Source organism: Aythya marila (assembly GCF_965140915.1).
Source record: "Aythya marila genome assembly, chromosome: 2".
Classification (NCBI taxonomy): Eukaryota; Metazoa; Chordata; class Aves; order Anseriformes; family Anatidae; genus Aythya; species Aythya marila.
The window spans coordinates 143,870,771-143,898,378 of record NC_139043.1 but is presented as its reverse complement, the minus strand read 5'-3'; the positions used below and the strand labels follow the sequence as shown (position 1 = coordinate 143,898,378).

The 27,608-nt window shown below is 42.9% G+C and overlaps 1 protein-coding gene across 2 annotated transcripts in view; it reads right to left on the bottom strand.

The window, feature by feature from the left end:
* Nucleotides 1-220: 220 nt before the first annotated feature.
* Nucleotides 221-27,608, bottom strand: part of DEPTOR (DEP domain containing MTOR interacting protein) — a 74,950-nt gene continuing 47,562 nt past the window's right edge. For both annotated transcript variants that reach the window (XM_082752732.1, XM_082752731.1), the window contains 5 exons: nucleotides 24,437-24,622; nucleotides 23,684-23,818; nucleotides 20,311-20,381; nucleotides 19,555-19,659; nucleotides 221-1,384 (listed from right to left, as the gene is read on the bottom strand). In XM_082752732.1, coding sequence (XP_082608858.1) covers nucleotides 1,256-1,384; nucleotides 19,555-19,659; nucleotides 20,311-20,381; nucleotides 23,684-23,818; nucleotides 24,437-24,622 — 626 coding nt within the window. In that variant the 3' untranslated portion in view covers nucleotides 221-1,255. The remainder of the gene's footprint in view (nucleotides 1,385-19,554; nucleotides 19,660-20,310; nucleotides 20,382-23,683; nucleotides 23,819-24,436; nucleotides 24,623-27,608) is intronic.

Here is a 27,608-nt window from a genome sequence, read left to right as displayed (position 1 = left end):
GACAGCAGAGAAAGACTGCAAGGTATACTTACAATTCTATGGACAAGGATGTATATATTCAGTTCAAAGATCAAAGAATGTCCATGAAGTCCAATCACCATAGGATTAAGAAGTTACCAGCTCAGAATAATATAGTATTTTATATATATATATATTTTTAAAGATTTGTTTCATAAATTCATCAACAAAGAAATCTTACCATTTGAAAAAGAGTAAGGAGTCAGTTAAATACATTTTTTTATTAGTAATAGTGTCAAATGCAACTTATGTGGCAAGTCTGTAGTTTGCAAAACATTTGATGATTTGAAAGTGCTAATGAGCTTAATGCACATTCGAGTACATTGCTTCAATTTGAAGTGTACTTCCTCTACTGGAGCGCTTGGATGTATCGTTGCTAATGCTAACACTGCGAATTTCCCACCTCAACCCGCTAAATATTATTCTCCTTCTAGGAATAAAGGTGTCCAGAAATTCTTCAAAGTGACAAACAATGAGACCGAGACACCTTTCCTTCACACGTAAGAAAACAAAGAAAGAAAGAAAGAAATCAACACTTTATACTTCAGTACCTACATCTGTGCTTAGGCATTTAAACAAATTGCCTGATTTTCAAAGGGCAGATTGTTTTACTTTGTCAAAGTAGCACATGCTTTTTGCACTTGCACGGTTTTGTATTTTTCTTTTAGAATACTCATTGTGCTCTATCAAGCCTGAACATCCACGCCACGGTATCCTCTACAGAAAATGAACTTATTTGTTTCACAGAGATGCATTCACAGTTCCTTTGTGTCTGACTGCAATAAAGCCAGCGTCTAGTCCCCTTTCCCTGACTGGAGGATGTTTACCCACGTAAATAAGTCACGTAAACCGCCTGTGACATCCTGACCCCACAGTGTGTGTGATTCTTTCATCTCCTGAAGTGTTTTGATCCAGTGGTGGACTGCGAGGAAATCTGCACGGCCGCTTAGGTGGGAAACCGCTCTGACGGATGCAGCCGTGGCTGGAGAGATGACCTAAGGGCCTCTACCTCGTCTTCATCAAGCAAAGCGAAGTCCTCAGTGAAAATATGCTGGTATCTATTGCTCACTTCTCAGCATAATAACCAGTGCTATTATTGTTAAATGAAAGAGAACCCCCCTCCCCCAAAAGCAAAATCATTTCTTTCGACACAGCAAGTTTTGTCTCCTTGTGTCATGCTGCTTCTTGGTTGCCACTGTTTCTCTCACAGAAATGTCCAGGAAGAGATCTTTTCTTCTCAGGACTCTATTTCTTCCATCACTTCCATGACAATCGTTCGCGGGCCGGTCAGGATGAGATTGCTCACTGTCCTGTAATCCACGTGGAGAACGTTGAGGCCATTGACAGAAACGACGAATTGGCAAACCTGGGGAGAAAGACAAGCAGCAAAAGTTATGCATTAGACTTTTTGTGTCAGGTTACCTACAAAGACATCAACTCCCAGGCATGCAAAACCTCCAGAACTCTTCGTGCTGTCTCATTCGGTGCTCTTAAGAAAGATAAAGTCCTTAGAATTAACTTGGCAAGATAATTTTTCTTTTTCTTTTTTTTTTTTCTTTTTTTTTTTTTTAACTTTTAAATATCACTACAGCTTTGAAACCTGTGGCATTTTGAAGTTCTACATCAGTATTTTTTCTTACAACACCATATCATAGTGTGCCTTGCAAACACTATGGGACAAGACAGCTCTGGCCATTGCAAACAGGTCGTTATTCCATCTGAAATGGTTTAGACAGTTCTTGATAGCCACAGTAAAAATGTGCATCATGTTTCCAGGCAGAGCCTGGATGATGATCTCACTAGATTCAGTGCCAGAACCTCCACCAGTGCACAATGAACCCAAAGGATCCAAATTCTAGGAAATAATACCATAGAAAATAAAATGCCACTGTCATTTTCAGGAGATATTCCAACGTAAACTTAGCTCATTATACTTCTTCTATGTATGAATGTTTTTTGGTTTTCTTTGGAAAGTATGGATCATTAATTAATTTCAAATATGCTAATATTTTGTTTCTAAATATCATAAAAAATTCTAATGTTGAAAGTTTTGTATCATCAGAGGTTATTCTCTGTCCAAAAAGTCTTGATAGAAATATTTGGACCAACTCCATCGTTCATTTTAGTGGTGCCCAGTGCCGGGACAAGAGGCAATGGGCACAAACTGGCACACAGGAGGCTCCCCCTGAACACCAGAAGCATTTCTGTGCTGTGTGGGTGACAGAGCCCTGACACAGGTTGCCCAGAGAGGCTGTGGGGTCTCCTTCTAGGAGATCTTCAAAAGCCACCTGGACATGGTCCTGGGCACCCTGCTCTGGGTGTCCCTGCTTGAGCTGGGGTGGGACCAGATGGTCTCAAGAAGGCCCTTCCTACCTCAACCATTCTGTGATTCAGCATCTTAAAAAAGTTAGGAAAAGTCAGAGCAAAATGTCACATCAGCATTGTAAAGACCTGACAAGGAAAAAAAGATATCAACATTTATTCCTCGAAAACATTAAGCCTTCTCTGGCTGTAATCATATTATAGTATTTGTTAAAAATGTCAGAAATGTGTTGTGTCTAGATCTGTTTTTAATGATAAAAATATGGAGCCTAAAGCAACAGTTTCAATGTGTTTCTGATGTTTCAATGAAAAGAATGCATTCCCTAGAAGGTTATCTTCCTCATAACTGATCTCGAGTCTGTATAAACGAAGCTCTGAAGAGCATATCACTATAGAAATTCTCTAACTTTATGTTTTTACCTTTTATCTTTATGCAGAAACACAACACAGAGATGTTTGCAGCAGAGGTGGGAAACAGCTCTGCTGCCTTACATTGCTGCCTCTAGATCGGGTTTTCTCACAAGCCCAACCATTCAACTTCTGTGCGTCAGCGACCTTCCCTCCCAAGTAAAAGAGGGATTCAGTGTGGTGAAACCCAACTCGTACTTGTGCAAAATGTACAGAATGCAGCTATCAATGTTCCATTTAAGGAAAATTACAGAGGAAGCAAAGCCAATCCAAAAATAAAACATTTCATCAGAAATGCTACTGATGTTTTTAATCTCTGCTCCTTTGGGCCTACGCACAGGAACAGCAGCAGCCCCTAAGGGGATGGCAAACTTCTCTTCTACCTTACCCCTTCAAGAACTGCTGTGCAGGGCTTGAGGTCCTGGAAGTCTGCCTTAGTGGTTGGTGGTCTCAAGTACGGCAATCAGCTCTTGGCCATGTCCATAGCAGCACAGTTCTATCTTTCCTGTGCCTTCATACGCTATTTCAACTGCACACAGCACCGTACAGCTTTTGCATGCAGACAAAGCTTCCTGAATGTTAAGGCTTTTGATTGAAGAGGTAGCCCATCATCCTCTTCAGAGTGCCCCAATTAGCATTTAAGAGATATGTTTAGTTTAAAATGCAAATTTTTGCAGTATCTATAGGTCTCTCAACTCCCAGTGGTATTTCCTAATGCTTTCTAGGGCTTTCCAAGATTGTATCAAGTTTTACTGAATTATAGCTTTGGCTCCAGAAGAATATTTGAGTTGATTTAAAACAGACCTGCAGAAATAGCATTGTCTCTTCTGGCTTAATGCAATTTTTGGAAGTTGAATGGCTGACGTTTGTTTTGCTGCTGCCTGTTCTCAGACTTCTCGAGTTACTGGAATCCCGATGCATGGGACTCGTCTTTGGCCAGGGACAGGCACGCAGGCGTGTGATGGAGAAATCTGCATGCTGGATCGTGAGAGGGGCTCTCGGGGACCCCAAGGAATGTCCCTGGCAGAAGAACAGACCTTCCAGACTGGCCAGCCACTTGCACCAAGGGTACAACTGTATATGTGGATGGGCACCACAGCAGCCAACAGCAAGCCAGATGCCAAAGAGCAAGCATCTCATGCCAAAGACCAGAGCTGACACATCTGCATTCCCAAGGTGTTTGTTTCAGTGTATGCTCCTGACAGTAGAATGGCAGCAGTGTGTAGGGGCTGAGAACGGTCCTCTTCATACCATCCTCTGCACTGGATCCAACTGGCACTTTAGTTTCACCATTTTCAATGGATAGGATCAGATGAAAAAAACTCCACCCAAGCCAGGTGAGAAATGGAGAGAGGCAGCCAAGGCATAGAAGAAAGAACATCTGCTCTAAAACTACATGAAAAGAGCTGTAAGGAACAGGAGAGAGATGACAACAACACGCCAGCACTTCGGCTACCACGAATCCTGCCCCAAAGAAGCCAGCACAGTGCACTGCTCTCTTGATGGTGCCACAAAAGGAGTGTGAGAGAGACAGAACCCACAAACCAGCCCAGCTGAGTATGTCAACCCTCTTATTATCTCAGGAATTTTCTTAAGGCAGCTGGTTTACAAAATGTCAATGATTTAATGCTGCATTTATAAAAACACATTTCAAAAAGCTCTAAGTGTTCGGCTTATAACTACAGCTGCTAAGGGCTTTGTAACTATAAACATGCACAATTTCTCTGTAGCTTTCCACACATCAGTAACTATAATAGATAATAAACCAAAGTTAAAAGAGTCTCGAAGAGCCTTTTATTGCTCATTTCCTCATAGCTCTCCAAGGAGCCTGACAGGAGATAACCATCCATTTTTATCCCTCAAACTTCAAGAAATGACAAAGCCCAGAAGAAATTCCAACCATTTTGTTGGGCAGGATGTAGTGATATAAAAAAACACGTAAACAGTAACAGTTAAATTAAGTAACTCTGAAATGAAAATACTTAAATACTTTTAAAAAATTATGTTAATAAACATTTATTGTTAATTATTTCTGCTTTACATTGTTGTTAACTATTTCTCCTTCCCACCCTGACAGACAACAGCCCACAGAAGTATGGATAGGAGGAAAGGTATGTGTGCCTCCATATTTCTGTGGGTTTTCACTGGCTTGTACAGAAGATTTAACCAAATCCAGGTGTTCCCAGGAAAAGAAAAACTTCAGCTTTGGACTTCAATTTGACCAGAAAGGATCTGGAAACCTTCTGCTTAAAGAAGTCAGCAAAGATGTGTCATGCCATTCCACATCAAACTGAAGGTGGTGAGAAGAGGAATTATAATTATTGTTACCACAGTGTTTCATGGCCAGAATGAGGAGTCTGCTCGACTGGGGGCTGCACAATCCTTCCCCCATGGATGGTTAGCTCCATGACAAGCCTGGGCGGCCAGCTCATGCTTGGTCTTGCCAAGGCAAGGTGAGAAGAACTGTGAGATGCTCCAGGGGGATATCGGAGACCTGACAGCACAGCTTGGACAATAGTAACAGGCATGAGCATGGAATTACACAAGTTAAGACAAATTATTTAATAAATAAATTATTAAATTAAAATATTTAATAAACAAATTTTGCAATAAAAACATTGCATAGCCGTCAGTAATTCTTACCTAGCTGCCTGCCTTAGGGTTAATATTTATTTAACAAATATTTAATTTTTAATTTATATTGAATTTATATTTATAAATGTTACTGGAATATTATGTTAGGATAGGCTGTTAGGCTAGATCCCAGATATTCAGAGGCTGTGGTATAGGCTTCAGTCCTTGTGGAGCCAGGCCTTGACTTCTGGGCCTTTTACAATTGAATATTTTTTAAAATCCTTACAGAAATGATTTACTGTTCGAGGTACCCTTTTTAGAGGGCACTGTGAAAGATAACCAGGAACTAGAAATTCCCACTGCTGTGTTTGGCTTAAGTGAAAATTGCAAAGTTCTTGTGAAAAGTCCTAAAAAGAACATTTAAATGTAGAGATGCAGTGAGTGTGACTGCAAATCACTGGTGGGGCTGCAGGCAGCAACCACACGAAGCCCACAGATAGCATATCTCACAGCAGTCAGATAAGACCGTGATTACACAGTCACATTAACTGGACATCAGTCTAAAAGGAAAGCACAGCACAAAGGGTTTGGCTCAGAGGATCCACACTCTTAGGTGCTGCCCCATGAACACCAGATTGTGCAGTGACGCCTTAAAGGTGGTGGCAAAGCTGCTGTTTTTCAGCAGCACTGGTATTTACCCCCTCATCCAAGCAGTGAGGGGACAATGCAGGGTCTAAGACTGCATTTTAGGAAAGCCCTTCAAGCACACGTGTTTCCCCATTTCCTTGGGAAGCAAGGGGCAATGTCTAAGGGCTGCCATACACCGACAGCTGCCCTGGCACCAGGCGGCCTGCTCATTTTCATCGCAGGTGTGACTGGGCCTGTACGTGTGGCAACCACACAAACAGAAACCTTCACACGGCCGAAACTCTTCATACAGAGAGAAGAGGGAAACCTGGCTCTGATCTCAGGCTCCAGAGCAGCCAGGATTTTGCCCTGGGCCCTGCCCAGGCCTGGCACAGACCCCTCGCAGATCCCTTCAGGACCAAGGTGCTCCAGAAGGGATCAGCGCCTTGCACAGAAACATGGAGCTCCTGGGAAAGCTGTGTGCTAGTCAGGGACAGACCTGGCCCTCTGCTCTGCTCACAAGCACATGGATTTCCATATCGGATAGCTTAGGACATGTTCACTTGATTTTTTTTTTATGATCCGAGGTGACACCAAAGCTACACAGATCATTTTTCCTTTGAGATGAACCATTCCCAAAACACATGGAAAATTGTTGGGTTTTTGTTGTTGTTGTTGCTTGGTGTTATTTATATATATATATATATATTTATATGTATAAATAAATATTAATATATATATATATAAATATATTTATATATATATAATTTATTTTTATATATATATATATTTTTTGAAACCTTACCAGCGTCAAATAGAAATTCTGAATTCAGGCAAAGATGGGAGTCATTTTCAAGCCTGCAAAATTCTCAAGCAATTTTCCTAAGAACTAAAATAAAAGCTTCTAAGTATAACTCCTTTCAGACCTGCCGAAAGAAAAGTGTATTTTGACAATTTTACAGAATAAAATTTACAATGTAACTATTAAAAAAAATATTCCAATGTAGGTGGTTTTGCTTTTCTTCTTGCTAAAGAAAATTAAAATCATATCCATTAAAGAAACAGCCAGCTTCAATTTCTTTTATAGAGTTATCCTCAATAATTACAACTAAATGTTCTTTTTCATGTGCTGCTAATCCTACAGGGGCAAGGATCAGCTGGCTCGTTAGAGTAGCTCAAGCTTCTGATTGTTTCATGATGGTGTTCTGCAGCTCACTGTGATCTTCCAGAAGAAAAATTCTTCAGGTGTAATTTTGAAAACCATGCATTTCCTATGTGTAATCTGAAGGAGAGACCTGCAAGATCCTCGCTTCATTTAAACCTCAGGCCATGCTGTCAGTATGTAGCCCTCATTACAGGCACCTGTGCAAACTGTGGCTGAAGCACAAAGGTTTTGCAATTAGCACTGACCTGAGTGCGGCAGGCCCACCAAGCCAGGCTCTTCACACTTGTCAACTGCTTTTAAAAGCTCTGGGCCCAATTCTAAGACAGAAACCTTCCTGGTTGATTCCTGTGGTATGTCCACAGCTACAGCCTGTGAATATTATTAATCTGCTGAAGCTAAGAAGGAAAAAGCAAAGCAAAAAAAATAAAAATATATATGTATATAAACATATATATATATATATATATATTCTTTCCCATCACTTGTTTAAAAAGGCAATGCATCTGCTTTGGCTTTTCTTGTTTTGCTGGCAGATTTCAGCGGAAGAGGACTTCAGCGCTACAAACATCTGAAATTCAGCTTTCCAGCCTTCAGCAAGGAGGAAGGGGACCTCCAGGCTTCCAACATTTTAAAGGAAGAGCTATGCTTGAAATGCGGTTTCCCTCCCTCACACTGCCCCTGCTCCTCCGGGACTCCAGGAACTTGTGCTCCCATCCCTGCCTCCTGCGCACGCCGGAGCTCCCGAGCAAACAGATGGAAAAGATGGAAATCGAGACGTGCTTTTCAAAATCAGATTTTAGTATGAAATATGAAGGAGTTGCGAAATGAGGGAAAGTAAACACTCCCATCTAAGGCCATAATTTTTTTTTGTCACAGAGGAACGAGAACTGTTCCACTTCTTACTGCAGTTGCCATTAAAAAAGCAGCTACTTACAAGCAGCAACCATGAAGGCTTGCCCTGTCGGTTGTTACACGGCTGAAATAACCCCCCTGAGCTAATTACCACATTATCACCTCCTGGCTCACATGCCAGGAGCCAGGGTTTAGTACACAAAACATTTGGTAACACTACCAGAGGAAAAGGTTTCCTTTCCTTAGGGATTAGAGACCTAATCTTACTTTTAGAAGAAACATGGGGGGGGAAAAAGGGTTGTTTATTAGAGGCTGGACTGTCCAAAGACTCCACATCCCGATACACCAAACCTCCTCCAGAGCAAGGGGAGGAGGACACGGCGTGAAGCCTGTGCTCCCCAGGGCGCTCCCATCCCTGCTGCAGCCCATCCTTCGTGCTGCCTTGGGAGCACTGAGCCAAAACAAGGCACCGCTATGTTTTAAGCTGGTGCCAGCAAAAATAAATAAGCAAAAGGACTTGTCTCCAGGCAAAATAAGTTCCCTGATATGCCTGACACGGCTGGAGGAAGGAGGCAATAGATGCATATCTGGCTGGAGGCAGACGGAAGGAGGGGGGTGACACCAAGATGAAGACGGGATCCTCTGTGGGTGCACTTAGATCTGCATTTAGATCAAAGTGCACACTGCAGAGTGGGTTTCCAGATAGCTGAAAGTGCCAGTGAAATCAATGGCAAGATGGATATTGGGTCAGGAGGAACAGCCCCAGGCAAATCTGAGGGTGCAGAAGTGGAGGAGAAGGAGGAAAGTGGAGCAGAAGGTGGAGGAGATAGGGTGTGGGGATGAACTTTTCTTACAGCCTCACACGCACAGCCTGCGTTTGTGCTGCTACACGGGCTCTGCTTTTTGAATAAGCAACCCACAGCCACAAAGCCCAGGAATCGCCGTGCTCAGCAAACAGCCCAGGCCACAGAGATGCTGAACTTGCTGCCACAGAAGAGCCCGGGAATACGACTAACATCCTGAATAAAAGCAAACACAGGCGGCACTGAAGTATTTGCTCCCACTCGTGTGATCTTTCCACTGTCACAGTAGAATCAGTAGAATGAGGAAAAGAGATGGAAATCAGAGGTCCTAAATTTCTTTTCTTTTATTTTTTCTTTCTTTTTTTTTTTTTTTTTTTTTTTAACTGCATGGCACTGGAAGGTTAAAGAATCAGGCAGGGTCCTTTTCAGCAGAGCTGAGGTTACAGCACGGAACAGAATAAATTGCAGCTGCGTGTTCAGCTCTGTAAATATCTCTGGCGAATGTGTAATTGGCTGTGGAGTGGGGTGGGAGTAGGCAAGTCTCCAGGTCTTGCATAAACACAGGATTTTCTCTCCAGAGGGATGCATTTCTTGTTCAATCTTTACACCAGTGTTAAGCTGGCTTTCTGTCCCAGCACTGGGTGAGAAACCAGCTACTAGCAGAGTGTGGTATGGTGCACGGCAAAGAAAACCGACCACATTTATAGCTCTGCAAACATAACCATGTAATTTCATGTAATTCTGACTCTGCATCTTGATCTGTGGCTGCAGTCTGGTATGGATGGTTTGGGCAAAGCTTCACTACAGGCTACCTAAGTAGGAATTTCTCTAGTGAGAAGTTTACAGAAAGCACAACTTTTTAATATATTTTTTAAGGGTCTGCATTTTTTATAGTATTCCCAACTCACACGAAAAAATCAGAAATTAAACAACATTAATATAAAAACTAATTCAGACATATATTAATTAGTTTTTCATTGACATCATTAGATGTCAATGAGTCTCATCACTGGTTCAGGTGGCCTTTCCCTCCCTCCATCTCCACCGATGGAAACAAGAGGAATTTTAATCTTTTTTTTTTCACTGGGAATAGAATGAAACCACTGCTGGACAAATTTCTCAGATACAGCACAGAAAATAGAGGGTGAAAACAGCTCAGGAGAACAACTCTTGTTTGAGAGCAGGCAGCTTTTAATCTCCATGCAAGTCTCAGCCCCGCAGAGCCAAGTTTTGCTAGCTGAGGCAGTGTGTGCCCCAACAGGGCAAGGTCTCGCCAAGGGAATTGCCCACGCAGGTAAATTAAAGCTACCTGTAGATACCTGCAGGGCAATAAAAGGAAAGGCCTGACACCCTGAAAAGTAAATATTCCACAAATCAGGTACAAGGGAACAGGGAGATACAGGTCTCTACTTCTGGTGGCCCTACCTGGGCAGCGGTGTTATGTGACTGACCCCACCTGAGCCTGAGCAGGAGATGCCCATGGGTGAAGCCGAGCTGGCCTGAGCCACAGCAGCAAAACAGACCAGTGGCTGCATGCTTAACTTTACAAGTATTTTTATTATACGGTGTAAGCTGATACCTACCACGGAACAACCATAGAAATGTGAAATGACTCAGACTGTTGAAGGTGGCTCTGGGTGAAACGCTGCACTGGTAGCAGGATGGGAGGTCTTAACTGAGACATAGCTTCTTTTTATGCTTTGCTTGACCTTTCCGTGTCCTTTTTTTTTTTTCACAATATCTCTACACCTATCCTAGAGGTATAGCAGAGGTGAACTATAGAGCTAGAAGACAAACACACATCATGAATTAAGAACTTTAAAATTTTGTCAATTTAGTTGCAAGGTCAGATGTAGTTAGGCTAAACTAGCTGCGTGTCATTAGTTCAGGTCCCTTAATTACTTAAACAGCAATAATCCCTATTCCAGCCTGGACCAGGGAGAGGTAAGGGCAGCCAGAGCTGTGCAGGGCTTCCTGAGCACCCTGCACTATCAGGAGCGCAAGGAGCACGAGCGGTCTGTGCCGCTGGAGACAAACAGCTGCTCTCTGTTTTCACAGACAACAGTGCGATTGTTTCGCCATGTGTTTGACTAGCTAAACAGAGCTCTGGCTTCAACGCAACATGTTTCCCCGATCAGTCGCTTGGAGCAGGAAAGGAAGCCAGCTTACGTCCCGAAGAGCAACAAGAAAGCGTGGCTAGGAGTGTGGGGAAGGCGCCCGCGTCCCCCAGAGCACTCAGGGCCATGGCCAAAGTGCTGTCATTGAAGCACCACCTGAGGACCCATTCAAGGCTTCAAGGGAAACGGGTATTGCCACTAAAGCTCATAAAACAAAGTGCGTTTTCATTTTCAGTCCATAGCAAGAGCACTTCAAAATTTGTGATTTTTTTTTCATATTTTAGCCGCTGCATAAATCCAGTAGTGGGTTAAGTTTTTCGGATGGGACTACCCTTCGGAGAGCTTTGGCTACCTAGGAGTGACCTGCAAGAGCCTAAGAAAGCTCGAGCAAGGGTAAGATCACAGCTGTTCTGGCTGGCACTAAGTCTCGCCATTAAAGAGGCTATAGACCCTGCTGGAATTTGGAAGCTGTATCAAAACACAAGCCCAGCACTGTTTCACAGTGCAGCTGAAACCAAGGCTGCTTTCTCTCCTTCTGAATGCGTACAGCTGTAAGACTTCAGAAACAATCGAGAAAGCCCTTTCGTAAGCACAGGGCATTCAGATATCTGGTTCATCCCGCCATAAAACCCTACTTACTCAAAAAGGGGTTTTCAACGTACTTTTTATTAAAATAATTTGGCTAATTTTAAAAAATCCACTGACCTCCAATTATGAACATGCAGGCTTTTTTTTTTCTGCATTGTTTCTGCTGTTGATGAAAAGGAGCCAATGCACAAACACAAGTACAGTAGGTCACTTGTTGCCCAACAGCATTTTAAGTGGCCAACCTATAGACAAGGTCAATTCTCATGGTAATTCCACCCTTAGGAGGGCAGAAGGAAGAGCTCTGAGATATCACGAAACTTTCTACATTTGCATAAGATTTCAGCTGTTGGAAAGAAAAAGAATCGTATTTTATTGCCCAGTAAAACTCTCCCACTGTGTTAAAAGAGTCTTTAGAAAAAAAAAAACACACAGAGTTACTGGAAATATAATACCATTTCACGACATCTGTAGGCCAAAATTCAGATCTAGGGTAAGCCAGTGCTAAAACTGTATTCTAAAAGTTTACAGAAAGAAAAGGTAATTCGCTGTTAAAGGTGCATTTTGTACTCAAAAAGCTAAACCAACTCCTTCTTTTGTATTTTACACAGGAATTCCCACCACCTTAATTCTTTCAGTAGACTAACAGTTTCTCCATAATGACTAACATGGTTCCTGTTCTTCAAAACCTTAAACAACTGCAGGGGGAAAGAAGCAAAGCAAACCAAGGAAATGAGCAGAAAAAATGGAGTTCCACCAAGACAAGTAGGAGTGCAGGTTGCAATTTTGACATGTCTGAAGACTGCAGGAGCTTTATCATGGCTTTAAAAGAACCTGAATGTTGTATCTGAAGTCTAATGATATATTAGCAGAAATCAAAGTAAAGCAGAGGAGAATTTTGGTAAAGACTATAAGAGGCTAGAATGCGGTAGCAGAGCAAAATGAAAGTCTTTAGCTAGCCCCAGAACAGTTATGACATGTGCAGCAATGGCAGGATTGTGTATCATAAAGAAAGTATTAATGCAAACACAAATTCATCACCAAAAGGAGGAGGATGGCTTAGAAAGAGAGCAATTGGAGGAACTGAATTTTGAAACTCATGGAGCTGTGCAGGTTCACCACTGCTGCACAGAAGTCTCCCTATCTTATCTGTAAATTTTGGCTCTGAGACTGGGAAACCTAGACCATACGCTCTTAATCACAGCCCCAGGGAACAAAAGGAGACTTTAACAGACCTGGAGGGTTTTTCATTTGTACTGGTACCATAATGGATCTAATAATCAGATTTTTCTACTGTTGCAGATTTGCTGGCATTGTCCATGTGTCTGATCCCATGTACAAGAATATCTCTGGATTCTGGCAGGAAGATGGTTGATGCAGTTGTACAGAGGATTTGTGACAGCATAAAGAAGAGAATCCAAACCCAGTTTGTCTTCAATGTGGCCACCATGGGGCAGGTTCAACCTGCAGGACAGTGTCAGGGTGTCTCTAAAATAGTCTCCTGCCTCTCTGAGAAGTATACAAGTTACACGGCTCCCACCACAGAAGAGGAATAAAACACCAAATAGCTGGTGCAGTGAAGGGGCAGAAGAGAGACTGATTAGCAGCTCACCAAATCCTGCACTGAGATTCCCAATGACAAGGGAAAAGGGGGATTGCTGAGAAAACCTCTCATGATTTCAATCAACCTAAAGACATTGCGCTAACGCAAAGGATGATCAGGGCCATAAGGACTCTGTTGTTGCACTTGTAGCATTCTGCAGTGAAAGCAAAGGAAAGATTTGCCAAACCCGGTCTCCTTTTGGCAACCAGACAAAGTTCTGGCAGTGACACACAGTGCAGCTCCCCAAATCACATTTTCCTTCATTAAGAGAAGCCCTGAGCTTGGTGAGAGGGCTGAATTCACAAAACTCTCAGACAGAAGGAGATGTGCGAGATACAGCCTGCTGCCCAGTACTCATTTTAAAAAAAGATTTTGCTGCTCCTGAAATGCTCTGTCCAGCATTTAACTGCAATTAATGGTACTCAAAGGCATTCACTTTGTGCAAATGAATCCCAAGATCCACGATGGCTCAATTAGACCTCTTGAGTCCCACGCCATTTCCATGAACACACACTGCAGTGCTCAGATGTACTCCTCAGGAAGAGAACTGTGTTACTATCATATTTTTGCAAGGTAATAATCATGGTATAGTTCAATTACCAAGGTTTTAGGGTACGTCCAACCTACTTAAAAGAGGTCATAAAAACCTCAGGAACTGCTCATTTAGGTTCATGAAATGCACCCACAGGAGATGGGAACTTTAGGACAACTACAGATGCATCACCTCAGCTAAACAGCTAACTCCTTGAGCAAATAAATGATGACCGCAGACCAAAATGAGAAGGAAGGCACAGAGGAGGCAAATCCAAGCACAGATTCATGCTTTGATCAGGAAAGCATGCTGTTAAACAGTTGTCAAGGACAACCAGCCACCAACCCATTTTTCACATCAATGGCAGAGTTGAGTATTCAAATATTTGATCTCTTCCAACTTCTGTTGAATCATCACATTACTAACACAGCTGTCTCAATATACTTTTCTTTAGTCTTTTAGAATAGTTTTTTGCCAAAGACTAGGAGGAAAGAAAAGCACCTAAAATGTTGACTGTTATGTTCTTACCTTGTTCTTACCATGTCCCAACTAATGGGACAAACCACTCCTCTTGAGCATGACTCCTGAGATATACGAGGCTACTGGGTACCATCCTCTCTCCCTCTCTGTGTTCAATATTGGCATATAAAATCTGAGGTTTACAGCTGCATAAAGTGAACACCGAGACTACAGCCTGTTCAAATTTTCTTTGGTTTCACAAAACGGGAGTAGATTTTAAAGTAAAATATAAATCGGATTCTTTAAAATTAGATTTCTCTGGAGTCAAAGTTAGGTGCTTGAATACAACTACCACATTTCCATGGAGGAGAATGGACCTTTATTTTATAGTTTATAACTAAATACAATCAAAAATATAGGCACTCACTTAGGGAGACATGTTTGAAACATATATACATCTATTTTCAAGCACCACACTAGTGGCATTCATCACATGCACATTTAGCTCTGCTGCTTCTCTATTTATGGACAAGCTATGAAAGCAGTTTGTCAGCAACTTTTTTTGAGTGTTCACATTACTAAATACACTCATTCTGAATTCACTCTAATGTAATTATCAAATTCAGCAGCTAGCTGATAACATGGCTAAAGGAAAATACCAACCTGCCTCAGTGTTTTCATGCTGTAATTGAAAACAGATGGCAACTCATGTAATTTATGCTTTTCTACAATCAGTAACATGTTGGGATAAGATAAGAATTCTAAGACTGAATTGCATCTGCTTCAACAACACCATATGCTAGTGCACAGTATAAATATTTATCCAGGCCTACTTCATCTTCTCATTTAAAGCTCAGTCAGATGAGATAATAAAAGTACCCTTTGGATACCTTCAACTAGCACTGAAGCATCTGCCCAGTGCTTTAACGGGTTAGAGTCCCAGCACCAAACACCAAAGTATCTTCCCTTTCCTACACTTCATCGAGAGGTTTAAACGGCAGCATGTTCATTGCACCTTATTTGTATAAGTCCCTATCTTCAAGCTCCCACTAGGCTGCCATCAGGAATTATAATTTTCTCACTTGTGATGTCCACGATCCACTTTTCCCACTATTCTGTAGAACATTGGAGATTGGCCACAGCCATAAATTTTTTTTTTTTTTTTTTTTTTTTTATTTTTTTCCCCGGGGGAATAAATGTTCTTTGAGGGTTTTCAGACTGGTTACCTTAAACAGCAATCACCAGGTTTGAGGTCAGATTGGCAAGGACCAGGGGTTTTGCATTTCTCTGCAGCATGGGGTACTACATTCAACCTCCCAAGAATTTCACAGTTCAAATTTCTTGCTATTGCAGGAATTGAAAACAGTGGCAATCCCTCTGATACCACATAGTTTTGACTCCCTCCTCCCTCCCCAAAGGCTGGCACCTTACTACATGCAGCTTTTAGTTCTTTACGTCACAGGCTTATAATATCTTGTGATTGTGGCTGTATTTGGACTCTGTGGACTGATCAGATAGTGCCTATCTGAGTGTGTACTGGAATTGATGGCCTCGACAGACCCTGACAACAATTATTTACCACGAAACAGTGGCTACTCAATAGTGGATGAGATTTGGCTCTTACCCTGCTAGTGAGTTCACTTGAATTCACTTCTGCAAAGGTTAGAGCTGGTCACTGGTTTCTCCAGCCAAAAGAAAGAACAGATAATCAGCAAAATTAGCTATTAATTTATCTCCTCCCTAGGCCTCACACCAAGCTTGGTCTGCGACATTTGTCACGCTCTGCTGCAGTGATGTCACACTAAATAATAACGTGTAATGTCTAACTAGTTTAAAGTCAAGTTGTGCAACTTTGCAAAAACACTTTTACCTTAAAAGCAGAAATCAATGTACAGAATAAAACACTGAAGAAGGGGGACAAGATCTTTCCTGACAACAACTGGCAGTATTTAGTGGTGCCATTTGCAGAGGCCTGAATTTTGCAGCCAGTCAGTCTGGAATATTAAAGCACCCTCAGAACTTCTAAACCCTGCTGTTCCTGTCTTCCCTTCTCAGTCTGCTGACGACAGCAGACAGCAAAACAGAGCTACAAATAACTTGGACGTACGCATCACAACACTGGCTCCTTTCATAGCCCTGTGTCGCCTCCAGCTTCTGCTTGTTAATGCGCTTACAGCCGTAACGATCCTCCAACGCTGCCACAGGCGACTGCGCTTCAGCGAACCAGGTCTAAAAATACTTTAATAAAGCTAATTGACAACATACTTATTAAATTATTTGTTCAGCTACAAACCTGGAACCCCAAGCTGTAAAGGGTAATCCCATTTACCAGGCCCAGAGGAGGAATCGAGACTTAAAACCACAAAGACAATACTCTCTTGCACCTCTTCAGCAGACTGAGCTAATAATTTTAATAGAATTAAATTGTCTTCAAATTACCCCAGAGGAAGATGTTACTGTAATGAGGTGGGGCGTGCTGCCATGCCAGAGGTGGGTATGCATTTTGGAGACCTGGGCATCCCAGTCACTCCACGCTGTGGTGACCACACAACCACTGAATGTGGTCAAGTGCTCCATGGCAAGCTCATTGAAGTTTCTCCTGAGGCTTTCCATTCACGGAGCTTTGAAGAAGGCCGAGAACCCAGCCAAGTTCAAACTGAAAACGAGACACCACAGAGTACTTCAGGTAGATTGATCCTGTAACATTTACTGCTTTATGTAATATACAGTGGGGTTTTAACTACACAAAGTGAGGTCCTACAGTGAGACGGTAGGAAGCAGTCCTCTTGCAACACTTTGTCCAGCATAATGCAAAGATGGGAATATAATGCTCTCAAAGAGAGATAAGTGCAAAATCACAAGCTTTACAAATACAGACACTTCCAGAACTGATTACACTGGATACATCTCCTTGGGAGGAAAAACCCTGCTGATACTGCCAAGAACTTTTCTACAAACTGCAACGCCAAGCCTTGGCTCTTCTTCAAATTCTTGCCCTTTCATCATAGCCAACTTTCCTTGTTAGCGCTCCTTTGGTGTAGCACTCTCAGCAGCACTGGCAGACAAAAGCCTCCTACACCAGGCCACCAGAAGTTAGCGCACCGCGGTCTATTTTCAAAATGCTCCACCTGCAGCTTCTACAGGGGGGAAGGCTTATTTTCAAGGAGCTGTCATGGCAAAGCCTGTCATACGATTCCTTGAAATCTGCCAGATTGAAGAGTGCTGTAAACAGATGGATTAAGTGACATAGATTTTTGAAAAATTCAAATACTGCACTAGAATTTACATACCTATTGCCATGGGAACACCTCAACACACACACAAAAAAACTTATTTTCAAAGGAAAGTGGCATATCTTCACCAGGGGCTAAACGTGCTCAGCATTTCTGAAAACGGGGCACCGATTTTGGTGTCAACACATCTTTGGTGTAACACATGGCCATAATGTTTCATGCACAATTCTGTTCTGAAAAGGGGTTTTGTGTAAGGATAGGACCTTTGCAAACAATCAAATCCATCCTTTGTGCAAATTCAGGGCAATATATCCCAGTTTTACTGGCTGAAATACCATTTACTCCCACTAGGACAAGGGAGTCTGACATTCTTATGTTGTGAGTGGATCAGATAAACTCGCGTAACCCCATCAGAGGACGTGAGTGTACCAAGAGCAGGAATGGAAGACACAAGGACACGGTTTGGTACACAAAACCAGTTTCAGAGGTGCAATACAAAAACAAAATAAACAGGCTTAACTCAAATGTCTTACTGCATAGTTGTCAACACAAAGGCAAAAGTAAAAACAAAACCAAAGCCCACTATATTCAGCTCTAAGCTTCGAAGTTCAGAAGTGAAAACTCTAAGATTATATATGACGCTACAGTGTTATTTTTACAAGTCAAGTTTCAGAATAGATCTACTCTACTGCTGGCTGCTAAATTCTGAGAGAAGAAGATAGTGCAAGGTACTAAACTCCCAGTTTCAGAATCTAGAATGTACACATGCATAAATTCACTATTTTTAAATTTCAGTTCTGTATATTTTAGGCAGGATTACTTTACAGAAACAATATTCTTCCTATAAAAATTATAAATGCATATTATAATATATTATATTGATGTATTGTATAAAACATAGAAAGAAATCCAGTTCCCTCTGGAATGGAGCTGTTTGCCAGCAGGATGTGTCAGGTGCTGCCTGTACCAACAGGCTCTGCAGCCTTCTAGGGCTTTGGCTGCCCTTCCTCAAGGGAAGTAAATGTTTCAAAGACAGAATGTTCTTGCTAGTTTCATAAAAAATCAGCAGCCACAGGGGAGAAACTCCTATTGTATATTCACTAAAGATGGAGCCATGGCATATCCACCAGCACCGTGCAATGGGCGGGACAGGTGGCATATGCTGGGTGGGTGAGAATCCATCGGTGAGCATATTGGGAATGGCAGACAGATTATAGAAAGCAGGATAAAACTAATAAATGAATGAATTAATATATTAATGGGAAACTGGGCTGCTCATGGAATACACCTGAAACCTTCACTTGTGTTGTTATGGTACAAGAAAACAGGACATAAACTGCTCATTTGCATCTGGCTCAATCTGGACACTGGAATAGGTGCAGCAGCTAGTTTCCTTTTCTTGCTTTTATACGCTCTTAGCATAATGCTTTGCTTTTATTTTTCTTACTCTAAAAGAGAGTGACTAATTCACAGATATATACAGGACATGATCCAAAACAGCAGGTAAGTCAATGGGCCCTGCATTAGCAGTACAAGAGCCTTCAGGTGGAAATTGTATTTATTTATTTTTAAATCGTGTATGAAGGCATTTCAACTCTTTATGAAATATGAGTGTCACACATTCTTCTTTCCAAAACGTCTTGAATTTTAACTGCTTTACAGTGACCAATGGGTTACACTAATTTCATTGTGAATAGGTATGCCTGGCTTCATCTTCATATATAGGCAAAGTGCAGAACCTGCATACAGACCATTCTGCAATAAATTACAAATAAATTGCAGAATAAACTGAAGGTGGAAGGCTAGAATGTGTGCAGACTTGGAAAGAAGTGGAAATAACAACAACAACAAAATAATCATGAAAGTAACTTGGAAAGAAGAGCTTAGTTTTGCATGGGAAAGGGACTCGAAGACTTCCCATCCCTGGAATTGTTCAAGGCCAGGCTGGATGGGGCTTTGGGCAACCTGGTCCGGTGGGAGGTGTCCCTGCCCATGGCATAGGGTTGGAACTGGGTGATCTTTAAGGTCCCTTCCAACCCAAACCACTCTTTGATTCTATGGAGAACCTCTAGGACAGAAGACAAGAAACATAAAGAGGACAAAAGGCAACTGAAATCAGTGATTAGAAATGCCTGAAACTGAAAGACATTCAGCCCAGGAAAGAAGAGCACCTCTCACTACCCAACTACAGGCAGCCCAAGACCTTCAATTAGAAGCCCAGACATCCCAGTATAGCTTCCCAGTTTGACCACGCACCTTCATGCCAGCTGCAGCTGCTGGCCCACTGGGATCCACAGCCTGGATGTGGCAGGGCTTGCTGCCCCGTACCACGAAGCCCCAGCCAACCGCGTCACCGACGATCTTGAAGGAGAAAAGAAGGAGGTGAGCACTGGCACCAAGACACATCTAAATGGTTCAGGAAAACTATTTTTTTAATTTCAACACGTAGTAATGAACTCTGTGTGATAATATTTTATCAAAGCCTGTGTACAGGCTGCTGTATCACATGTGGGAAAGGCGCTATGTATTTTGGTTTCAATTAATTTTTTGTTGAACTAGGAGGTTGCAAAAAAGCAAGGCTTTCAATGACTAGGTTCAAAACTCTTTTTAGAAAGGCTTCCTCTAATACTGAATCAAAATTTCTGTCCCATCATAGTCTAAGAAAAAGTATGCCTGAGTAGAAAACTTCAGTCTGGGTATATAATCCATGCCTACAGCAAACACAGTACCAGGAGCACAAAGTTTAGATGAGTTTGTATAATAAAAATATTACTGGCTTTATGTAATTTCACACCCTATTTCAGTCAGCAGTACTACGCTGGCAGAAAGACAGGATAAACAAGTGCAGAATCAGACCTGAAATGTGTGGAAGTACTGATAACGGACTTCAGGATTTTAAAGTACAACCCTTAACAAATGCAAATAAGCTCTAATTATCCCTTCAGAAAATGTCTGTTTGGATTACCTTATGCATGCAACACATAGAAATAGAGAAAAATACCAGAGACATACCGTAAAAGTTTTTCTGACATATGGGGCTCCAGGCATCAAGAGCTCATCGGCAGTCACTGGTCTCTTTAATACTGTAGGGGTACATAAAGGAATATTCAATATAGGCATTCCTCTGGCGTTTTTCCTAATAAATGAGACAAAATGTTGGAATACGGTATCTTTTTGGTCCCAAATCCCATATAGTCTTTCAAGTCTTGCTTGAAAGTAGCAGAAGAGCCAAAGAAAAGACTGCAGAGTAACTCTGAGCACCAATGATGAGACCTTCAGAAAAATGGGGTGTTAAGCTAACAGACTTCAATGTCTGCAATTGGCATCCCCTAAACACTACCACGAACTTCAGAAATGGCTGTTCCTGTGTCCAATGCAAGTGGCCAACCTCCCTGGCAGGAAGCAGCTTTTCTTTCAGGCTCCCTCTGCACATTGTGTGCTTTCAGCTATTTCATCTGACTCAGTTTGGAATCCCAGAATTCAGTAAGAAGAAAATTCTGAAGAAAGGTTATATTACGTACAGGAAAGCTTGGTAACCTTTCCTCCATTTCCCAACCCAAGAAGTGAGTCTTTGTCATTTCTGAATCCCCACCTCTTCCACCATTTATTTTATTTTATTTTTTTTGCTTGGAGATGGGAGCTGATTTTCCCTGCAAGAAGGCAGGGAATGTTGGCGTAGTCATGCAACATTGCTGCTGTTTGGTTCAGGTATTATCCCAACAAAGAGGTTTCTGCAATTGTAAGCACAGATATCTAATGCCCTCATATCCAGAGGTTCCCCGCTACTTTTCTGTATTATGAATTAGTTTTCCCCTGAACAAAGTAAATGCAATGTTCTGTCAAATCAGATTGATACCATTCTGCATACTGTATTTTTCTGTCTGTCAATGCTTTACAATACAGAGGGCAATGTAAAGCTGTATGTTCTTCACTACTTTTGCCTGCTTCACCTTTCAAATTATGACTGCTTTTCCTTTAGTGATAAATGATTTTCATGATGTCTGCCTTTTAAGTCACAGGTGGAATACAAAATTTCTCCCAGATGGTATTCTGAAACATTCATGAATTTCTTAATGACACTCCTGGGAGCAGAAAGAATTCTAGCACACAAACCAATAAGTATTTTTTTTCTTTCCCTTGGATTTTGACAAGCAGTCATTTAGCCAGAGTTACACTTTTCAGAGCATGCCCATTCAACTTAAAAAACCTGGATCATTATGCTCAGTCAACAAATGAGAATCAGATAAACCATGTACACAGGACTCCGTTGCATGCCACCCTTCATTATACCCTCAGAAATTTTGTTTGATGACTTTTTTCCTACATGACTGGTCAAGTCATGACCTGTTTGTTTTAAAAGTCCTTGCCTGTAACAGAACTCAGCTGACAAGATGCCTGTCTCCTGTTTATTACCACAAAATTCAGCAACGTGCTCTGGTTCTGGATAGCAGGAAACTATTGGTGAAAAAATCGCTTTATAGTCCAGCAGAGGTTTAAGAATTCCTCCATAACATTTACATCTGACAGCCTTATGTTAATCTCTGCAAGGTGGTGTGTGGATCTGTAGCTGTGCTACGGGAGAAATTACCCTAGGGGAAGTTGTGTTTAAAAAAAACAACAATAATTTATGGGAGGGCAACATCAGCCTATCCTTTTTCTTCCAGTGTTGTGTAATCAGCTGCATTAAAATAAACTTGTTCTCACTACTCATGGGTTGACACTTCATATATAATCAGACTCATAAATGAATGGAATACCTGGCATACTTCAGATAATGCACACATTTATGGACAGCACATGAATGCTGGTTTATCTGTCCCAGAAAATTTTCCAGGATGCAATTATGGTGTACTGGGGCCAGGGGCTCACCACACCAAACCTATCAGAGTGTCTCTAGGTAGTATACCTAAGACATATTTTGCCAAGATACGATGCTGTGGCACTTTTTATAGAGGGGCAAACACGGGAAGGTGACATTGAGCACCCAGCAGCAGCTTACTCTGAGTGTGCAATGACCAAGAGCACTGAGAGCACTCCCAAAAAATGAACAGCAGGTCTGGTGTATGGGGTTATGCTTCTGGTCATGCAACCACCCTCAGTCCTTCAGATGATTTTAATTTAGACCCTCGTCCTCAGTTCCCAGCAGAGCCTAAAGAAAGGGAAGGAAATGTGCTAACAGCAGAAAGAGCATGTCCCTGTAACTACACCTGTGTTTCTGATGGCCACTCTGCACAACGGGGATGAAATGCACTTACTCATCTCCAGAGAGAATTGTCAGCGTTTTGAACAAGTCTCACATAGTGCTTGACGCACTCTCTAGCAGTCACTTGAAATGCCAGCATCCCTTTGAAGGAGAAGCTGACAGTCATCCACTGAAGCCTTCCGCAGATGTACAATGCTGCCCACACCATCAGCAGGGATGCAGCAGTGAGCTCCTTGCAGTGTGCTGATGTCTGTGCAAGATCACTGCTTTCCCACCTCCCTTTAGCAGGCTGGTGCAGGGCAAACCAACCCCCTCGCATACCTTGCACAATGCTATAGGTTTCCCCTCCTCCAAACGAGCAAGAATCCCAAAAATGACCTCCTGCCCATCAGTTGTACACACCCCTCTACCCAGAGCAGAACTGGGAATTTGTACTAAATCCAAAATAATAAGGAGCACAAAGGGCAACATGGACTTTGAACTTCAGGGATTTTTCTGAGGGAAATAGAGAGGCTGAAACAACATCCATCCCAGTCTGTTTTCCCCTCCACAGATGTACAATAAGAAACAATTTTAACCAAGCTGTGGAAGAATGGGTGTGTTTAACCTTCCGGCATGGGATAGGAAATCCTTTCAAAAGGAAAATAAGCTTCACCACTGCTTTTACCTTCCCAAACAAACCAGTGCAAGACCTAAACAAATGAAAACATTGAAATGGTCTTTGAGAGGCTCAAACAATGCTTCCTCCGGTTTTGGATGCTGCTGTTTTCTGAGCTGTGCTATTTCACAGTGGCCACTGGACAGTTAAACCCTCCCATGACTTACGCTGAAGGAATGTCTCGAGGAGGAGGCTTGTATCAGCCCAGGGCTTGGCAGTGCAGAGGCGAAGCTGAGTCTCCGACTGCATGTCCTCCTCAGAGATAAATTGCAGCTCCAACCACAATTATAGGCTTGGTGCAGAGATTATGGGAGGCAGACGTCTGGCTTGCATTCAGCAGGACTTCAGGCTGGGTGATGCTAAAAGTTCCCCCCCGGCCTTAAAAAACCATAGTGCTGTGAATTTTTAATCTATCCTTGAAAAGATAAACCTAGACGTGACGTTAGGCATTCCTCATATCTCCTTGTCCCCAGACAAATGCCTGCTCCTGTCGCCTGTGCATCAGAAGTGACGCTGGTGCTTACCAGATTTGGGGTTGCAGAGCACGGGGGGGCTGCTGCTGAGCGTTGGGCTGCTGCTGAAGTACCCGCTGCTGCCACAGCTGCTCATGCTGCTCCTCCGCACCGCCGACACGATCTTTATCTCCTTGGTGGGACTCACTGCACGCCCCGAGAAAACACAGGGAGAAAGGGAACCGGTGTCCATTATTAAATGCATTTCTCCAGGTTCTTTAAGACACGAAGCCATGCTTTCACCTTCCTAAGGGGTAAGCGTGTTGTACACAGAAGGGTCACTGCGTGAGTATAACACCACAGCTAACACAACAGCTGAACTGCTCCCATAGCGGGATTTTCTAGGAGGCATTTCAGTACAGAGAAATAAGCTTTCCTACTTCCCATTTATTCTTTCATTTCCTGCTTGATAGCACTGTATAGCAAACACTGCAGGATCCCTTCCCCTCATTTTTCTCAAAACCAGCATAGAGTATATGGCAAATTACTCTGGGTTTAGGGGGATTTAAATCCATTCTGTTGGATCGTGGACACTAATTTTTGACCAGCAAGCGAGCTGTTATTTATACAGGAGCAAAAACTACCACAGAGAGCTAAAGATTTGGTAAACTGAGTGAAAGCACAATCCCTGTGAACAGGGATATGCAATACCCTGCTCTGTTTTTTTTCAGATAAACACTGAAATCCCTCTCACAAAAAGGATGCTAAGGATATTTAGCATCCCATGGAGTCACTCTACAGACAGCAGTAGAGTTGATGAGTCACCTGAGAGAAAACTGGTGTGTTTTCTGTTGTCATGGTTCTGCTTGCGCAGGCAAAAGGGGCTGTCATGGCTTTCTGGCATCAGGCGAGACTTCTCAGTGAGCAGCTCCATCAGCCGCCGCCGCCGGCGGAAATTCATTCTGCACTGGTAGAGCAAGTTGCTGTCCATAAAATGGTGCTTGTTGGACACTGGAAAAAGAAACGGATAGATGTGATTGCTTGGTGGGACTGAAATCTGAGTGTACCTATCTGCCACATGTGCCCTCCCACCAGGAACACTCGCACCTCTTTCCTCCCAGATGCAGACTCAGAAATGGGGCAAGGTGGCTTCACACGGGTGGCTTCAACATGAATGCTTTTATAGGGTCGGTAACACAGGAGGAACCTCAGCAGCCACAGCTGCAAGGCATCTTTCAGAGCACCTTGATTAATGGCAAGCACTCCTTTTTGTCGAGTGGAAGTGGAAGCACTCCAACACTCTGTGACAGGCCGCGCGACGCCCCTCTGGGTGCACGCTGTGTGCCATGCGGAGCTGTGCTCACCAGACTCACATCCCTCCTTCCCCTAAGCCTTGTGCCTCGATCTCAGGTGGCCCCGAGAAGCTGGCCGCCCTGCCTGCCTCCGTCAGAGCCATGGGGCAGCAGAAAAGGGAGACCTGTGCGTTTCCTCTGTCTTATCCACCACAGACACGGTGTCCCAGCCACTTCCTGCATCCCGCTTCCTCTCCTTTGCACGCATATACGCAAAGTTTGGGAACAGGCACCTGGCCAAAAATCATTTCTAACATAACCAGCAGAAGTCTTAATTACAACCTGTTTGGACTCTGAGAGCAGATCCCAGGTTGCTGGGGGACTGAGCGTGCCCACCGACTGCAGCCTGGCCGCAGGATCTGCGTGGCCGCTGTTGCTGCTTCTCAGTGGTGATGTAAAATGCAGCAGTTGGCCCGAGCTCTGTGCCAGGTCCCTGAAGAGCTCTGACTCCTGCAGGGCTGGACTGCAGAAAGCTCTCCTGAGCAGCCCCTGCGTTAGCACTGCAGGATCCTAAATAGCTGCAGGAGACGTTTTGGCTGCGGTCTCCCTGTCCTCACTCAGCTCTGATCACGTTCCACAGAAATGACTTCCCGCAGCTGATCGTTCCCGTGAAGGATCTACCTCCTGGATTTACCCCGTTTAGAAATTGCATTTCTTCCCAGATTGGCTCCCGAGGACTGGCGGGCTGGATGTATTTACAAGTAATGCATAAACAACACCACGGATACGCGCTCAGACAGCAGCCAAGCCTGACGCTTGGCAAACATGACAGGGACTCGGCCTCAGCCTCTGCTGCAGGCGCTGCACCAGGGCCTCGCTCTCAGCTCTGCCCAGCACCTGTGGTCCAAAAGCAGCAGAACCCAGGGTGCTGTGCCCAATCTACAGCCCTCAACATGCTCTTTGATCTCATCCCTTCTTTCAAACCCCTCAACAGGCTCCTTCTTCCTCTCACCCCTTCTGAATACCTTAGGAGGAGTTTGTAGCAGGAGCCTTGTGTGATAGCCTTGCAAAAAAGGCTGGATTTAAGCATGCACTTCCTCTGTCTTTTGACACCAGTGAGGAAGGAATAACCTCAAAGAGCCCAGACATCTCCTGCAGCAGCTTCTGGTCTCAGAGACCATGTTCATGCCAGGGAGGTGAAGTGACTTACACTTACTTCCTTAGAAGAGGCCAGCCTAGCCGTGATGCTCAGGGCTCAGCCCTCCACACGGGCACAGAAGCTGCCATATGGGGTCAGACTGTGAGTCCCTCTTGCAGAGGAGCCTAGAGAAGCCTGTCTCTTGCTTGCCTGGGCCACTGCCAGAGATGGGACACTGCACAGATGGACCTTCTGCCTTTGGGACACAGGGAATAATCAGGGCACAGGAGCTTCATGAACTGCATGTGCCTGTGCACCCTCCACAAGCCACATGGCTTTGCTAAGTCCCATTTAGCACCGCAAGCAATTCATCCCTGTGTCCTGACACCTTCATTACTGGAGGCACACGCTGCTGCTGCGCTCATCGCTTCGGACATATATAGCATACGGTGCTATTAAGCAGCACTCGCTAACGATCACTATTTTTGAAGAATGGAAATCGAGGAGGAGAGATCTGGAGCCTTGCCTACATCCACAAAAGGATTTGCTGTCTGAGACAGAATTAATACGTTGGTGTTCCCAGCCATCACTCTCGTTTTCAGACCACTGCCACAAGTAAAAGTATTCTAATAATAGAATACCACAGGATTATAGAATAACCTGATACAAATAAAAACTAATTTTAAATGAATAAATAAATAAATATACTTTTTTTTTTTTTTGTGATGACATCTTAAAAGAGTTCACTGAAACTTAAAAAGAAAAGCACCACTTAGTCAGCATGCTACTGGGGTTCATAATCTTAAATGAAAGGGGACTCCTCAAATACTCACCTTGAAGCAGAATTACTAAATGTTTGCCATATAAGAAATATCAGCATGGTTTCTGATTCAATTTAAATATTGTGACACTGCAGCTCTTAAGAAAAACAATTCTGTTCTGTTTGTGCCTTTAACTGAAGTGCCCTGACAGCCTTCAGAAATTATGATAATCAGAGATCAACACATGCTTGATTTGCAGACACCATAAAGCACTCAAATTCTGGACTAATTCTTGACCATGAAACCACAGAATATAACCTCTTTATACCATGATACTGCAGCATTTTAGAATAACAATATTTGTTTTGACTAAATATTGTAACATTACATGCTTGCAATAGTGAAACTTAGGTCTTATATTGAAGTAACTATTTTACTCCATGGAAGGGTGAATTTTTACGCAATAAATGAAGACAAGTGTAAAAGATAAGAACAATTACTGTATGTTGTAGAGTATTTGTACGTGGTTTGCGTGATGAATGGCTTGTAGCCCCAATGCTTATAAGAAGTAGCATTAATGCAGAATTCGGAGTGCTCAATGATTTTCATAGTTCTTCATTTCTCCTGATAGTTCACATTTTATGTGGGAATGTTAGAACAACATTCACAGTTTGAGCAAATAATGTATTTGTAGCATCATGTAAGTTTATGCATATTCCTTAATTAAAAGGTAATACTTATGTGCAGTTAAGGAGAGGCTTAAAAAACAAACAGGCATACGTAGCTCAAACTGCCTCATTGTACGT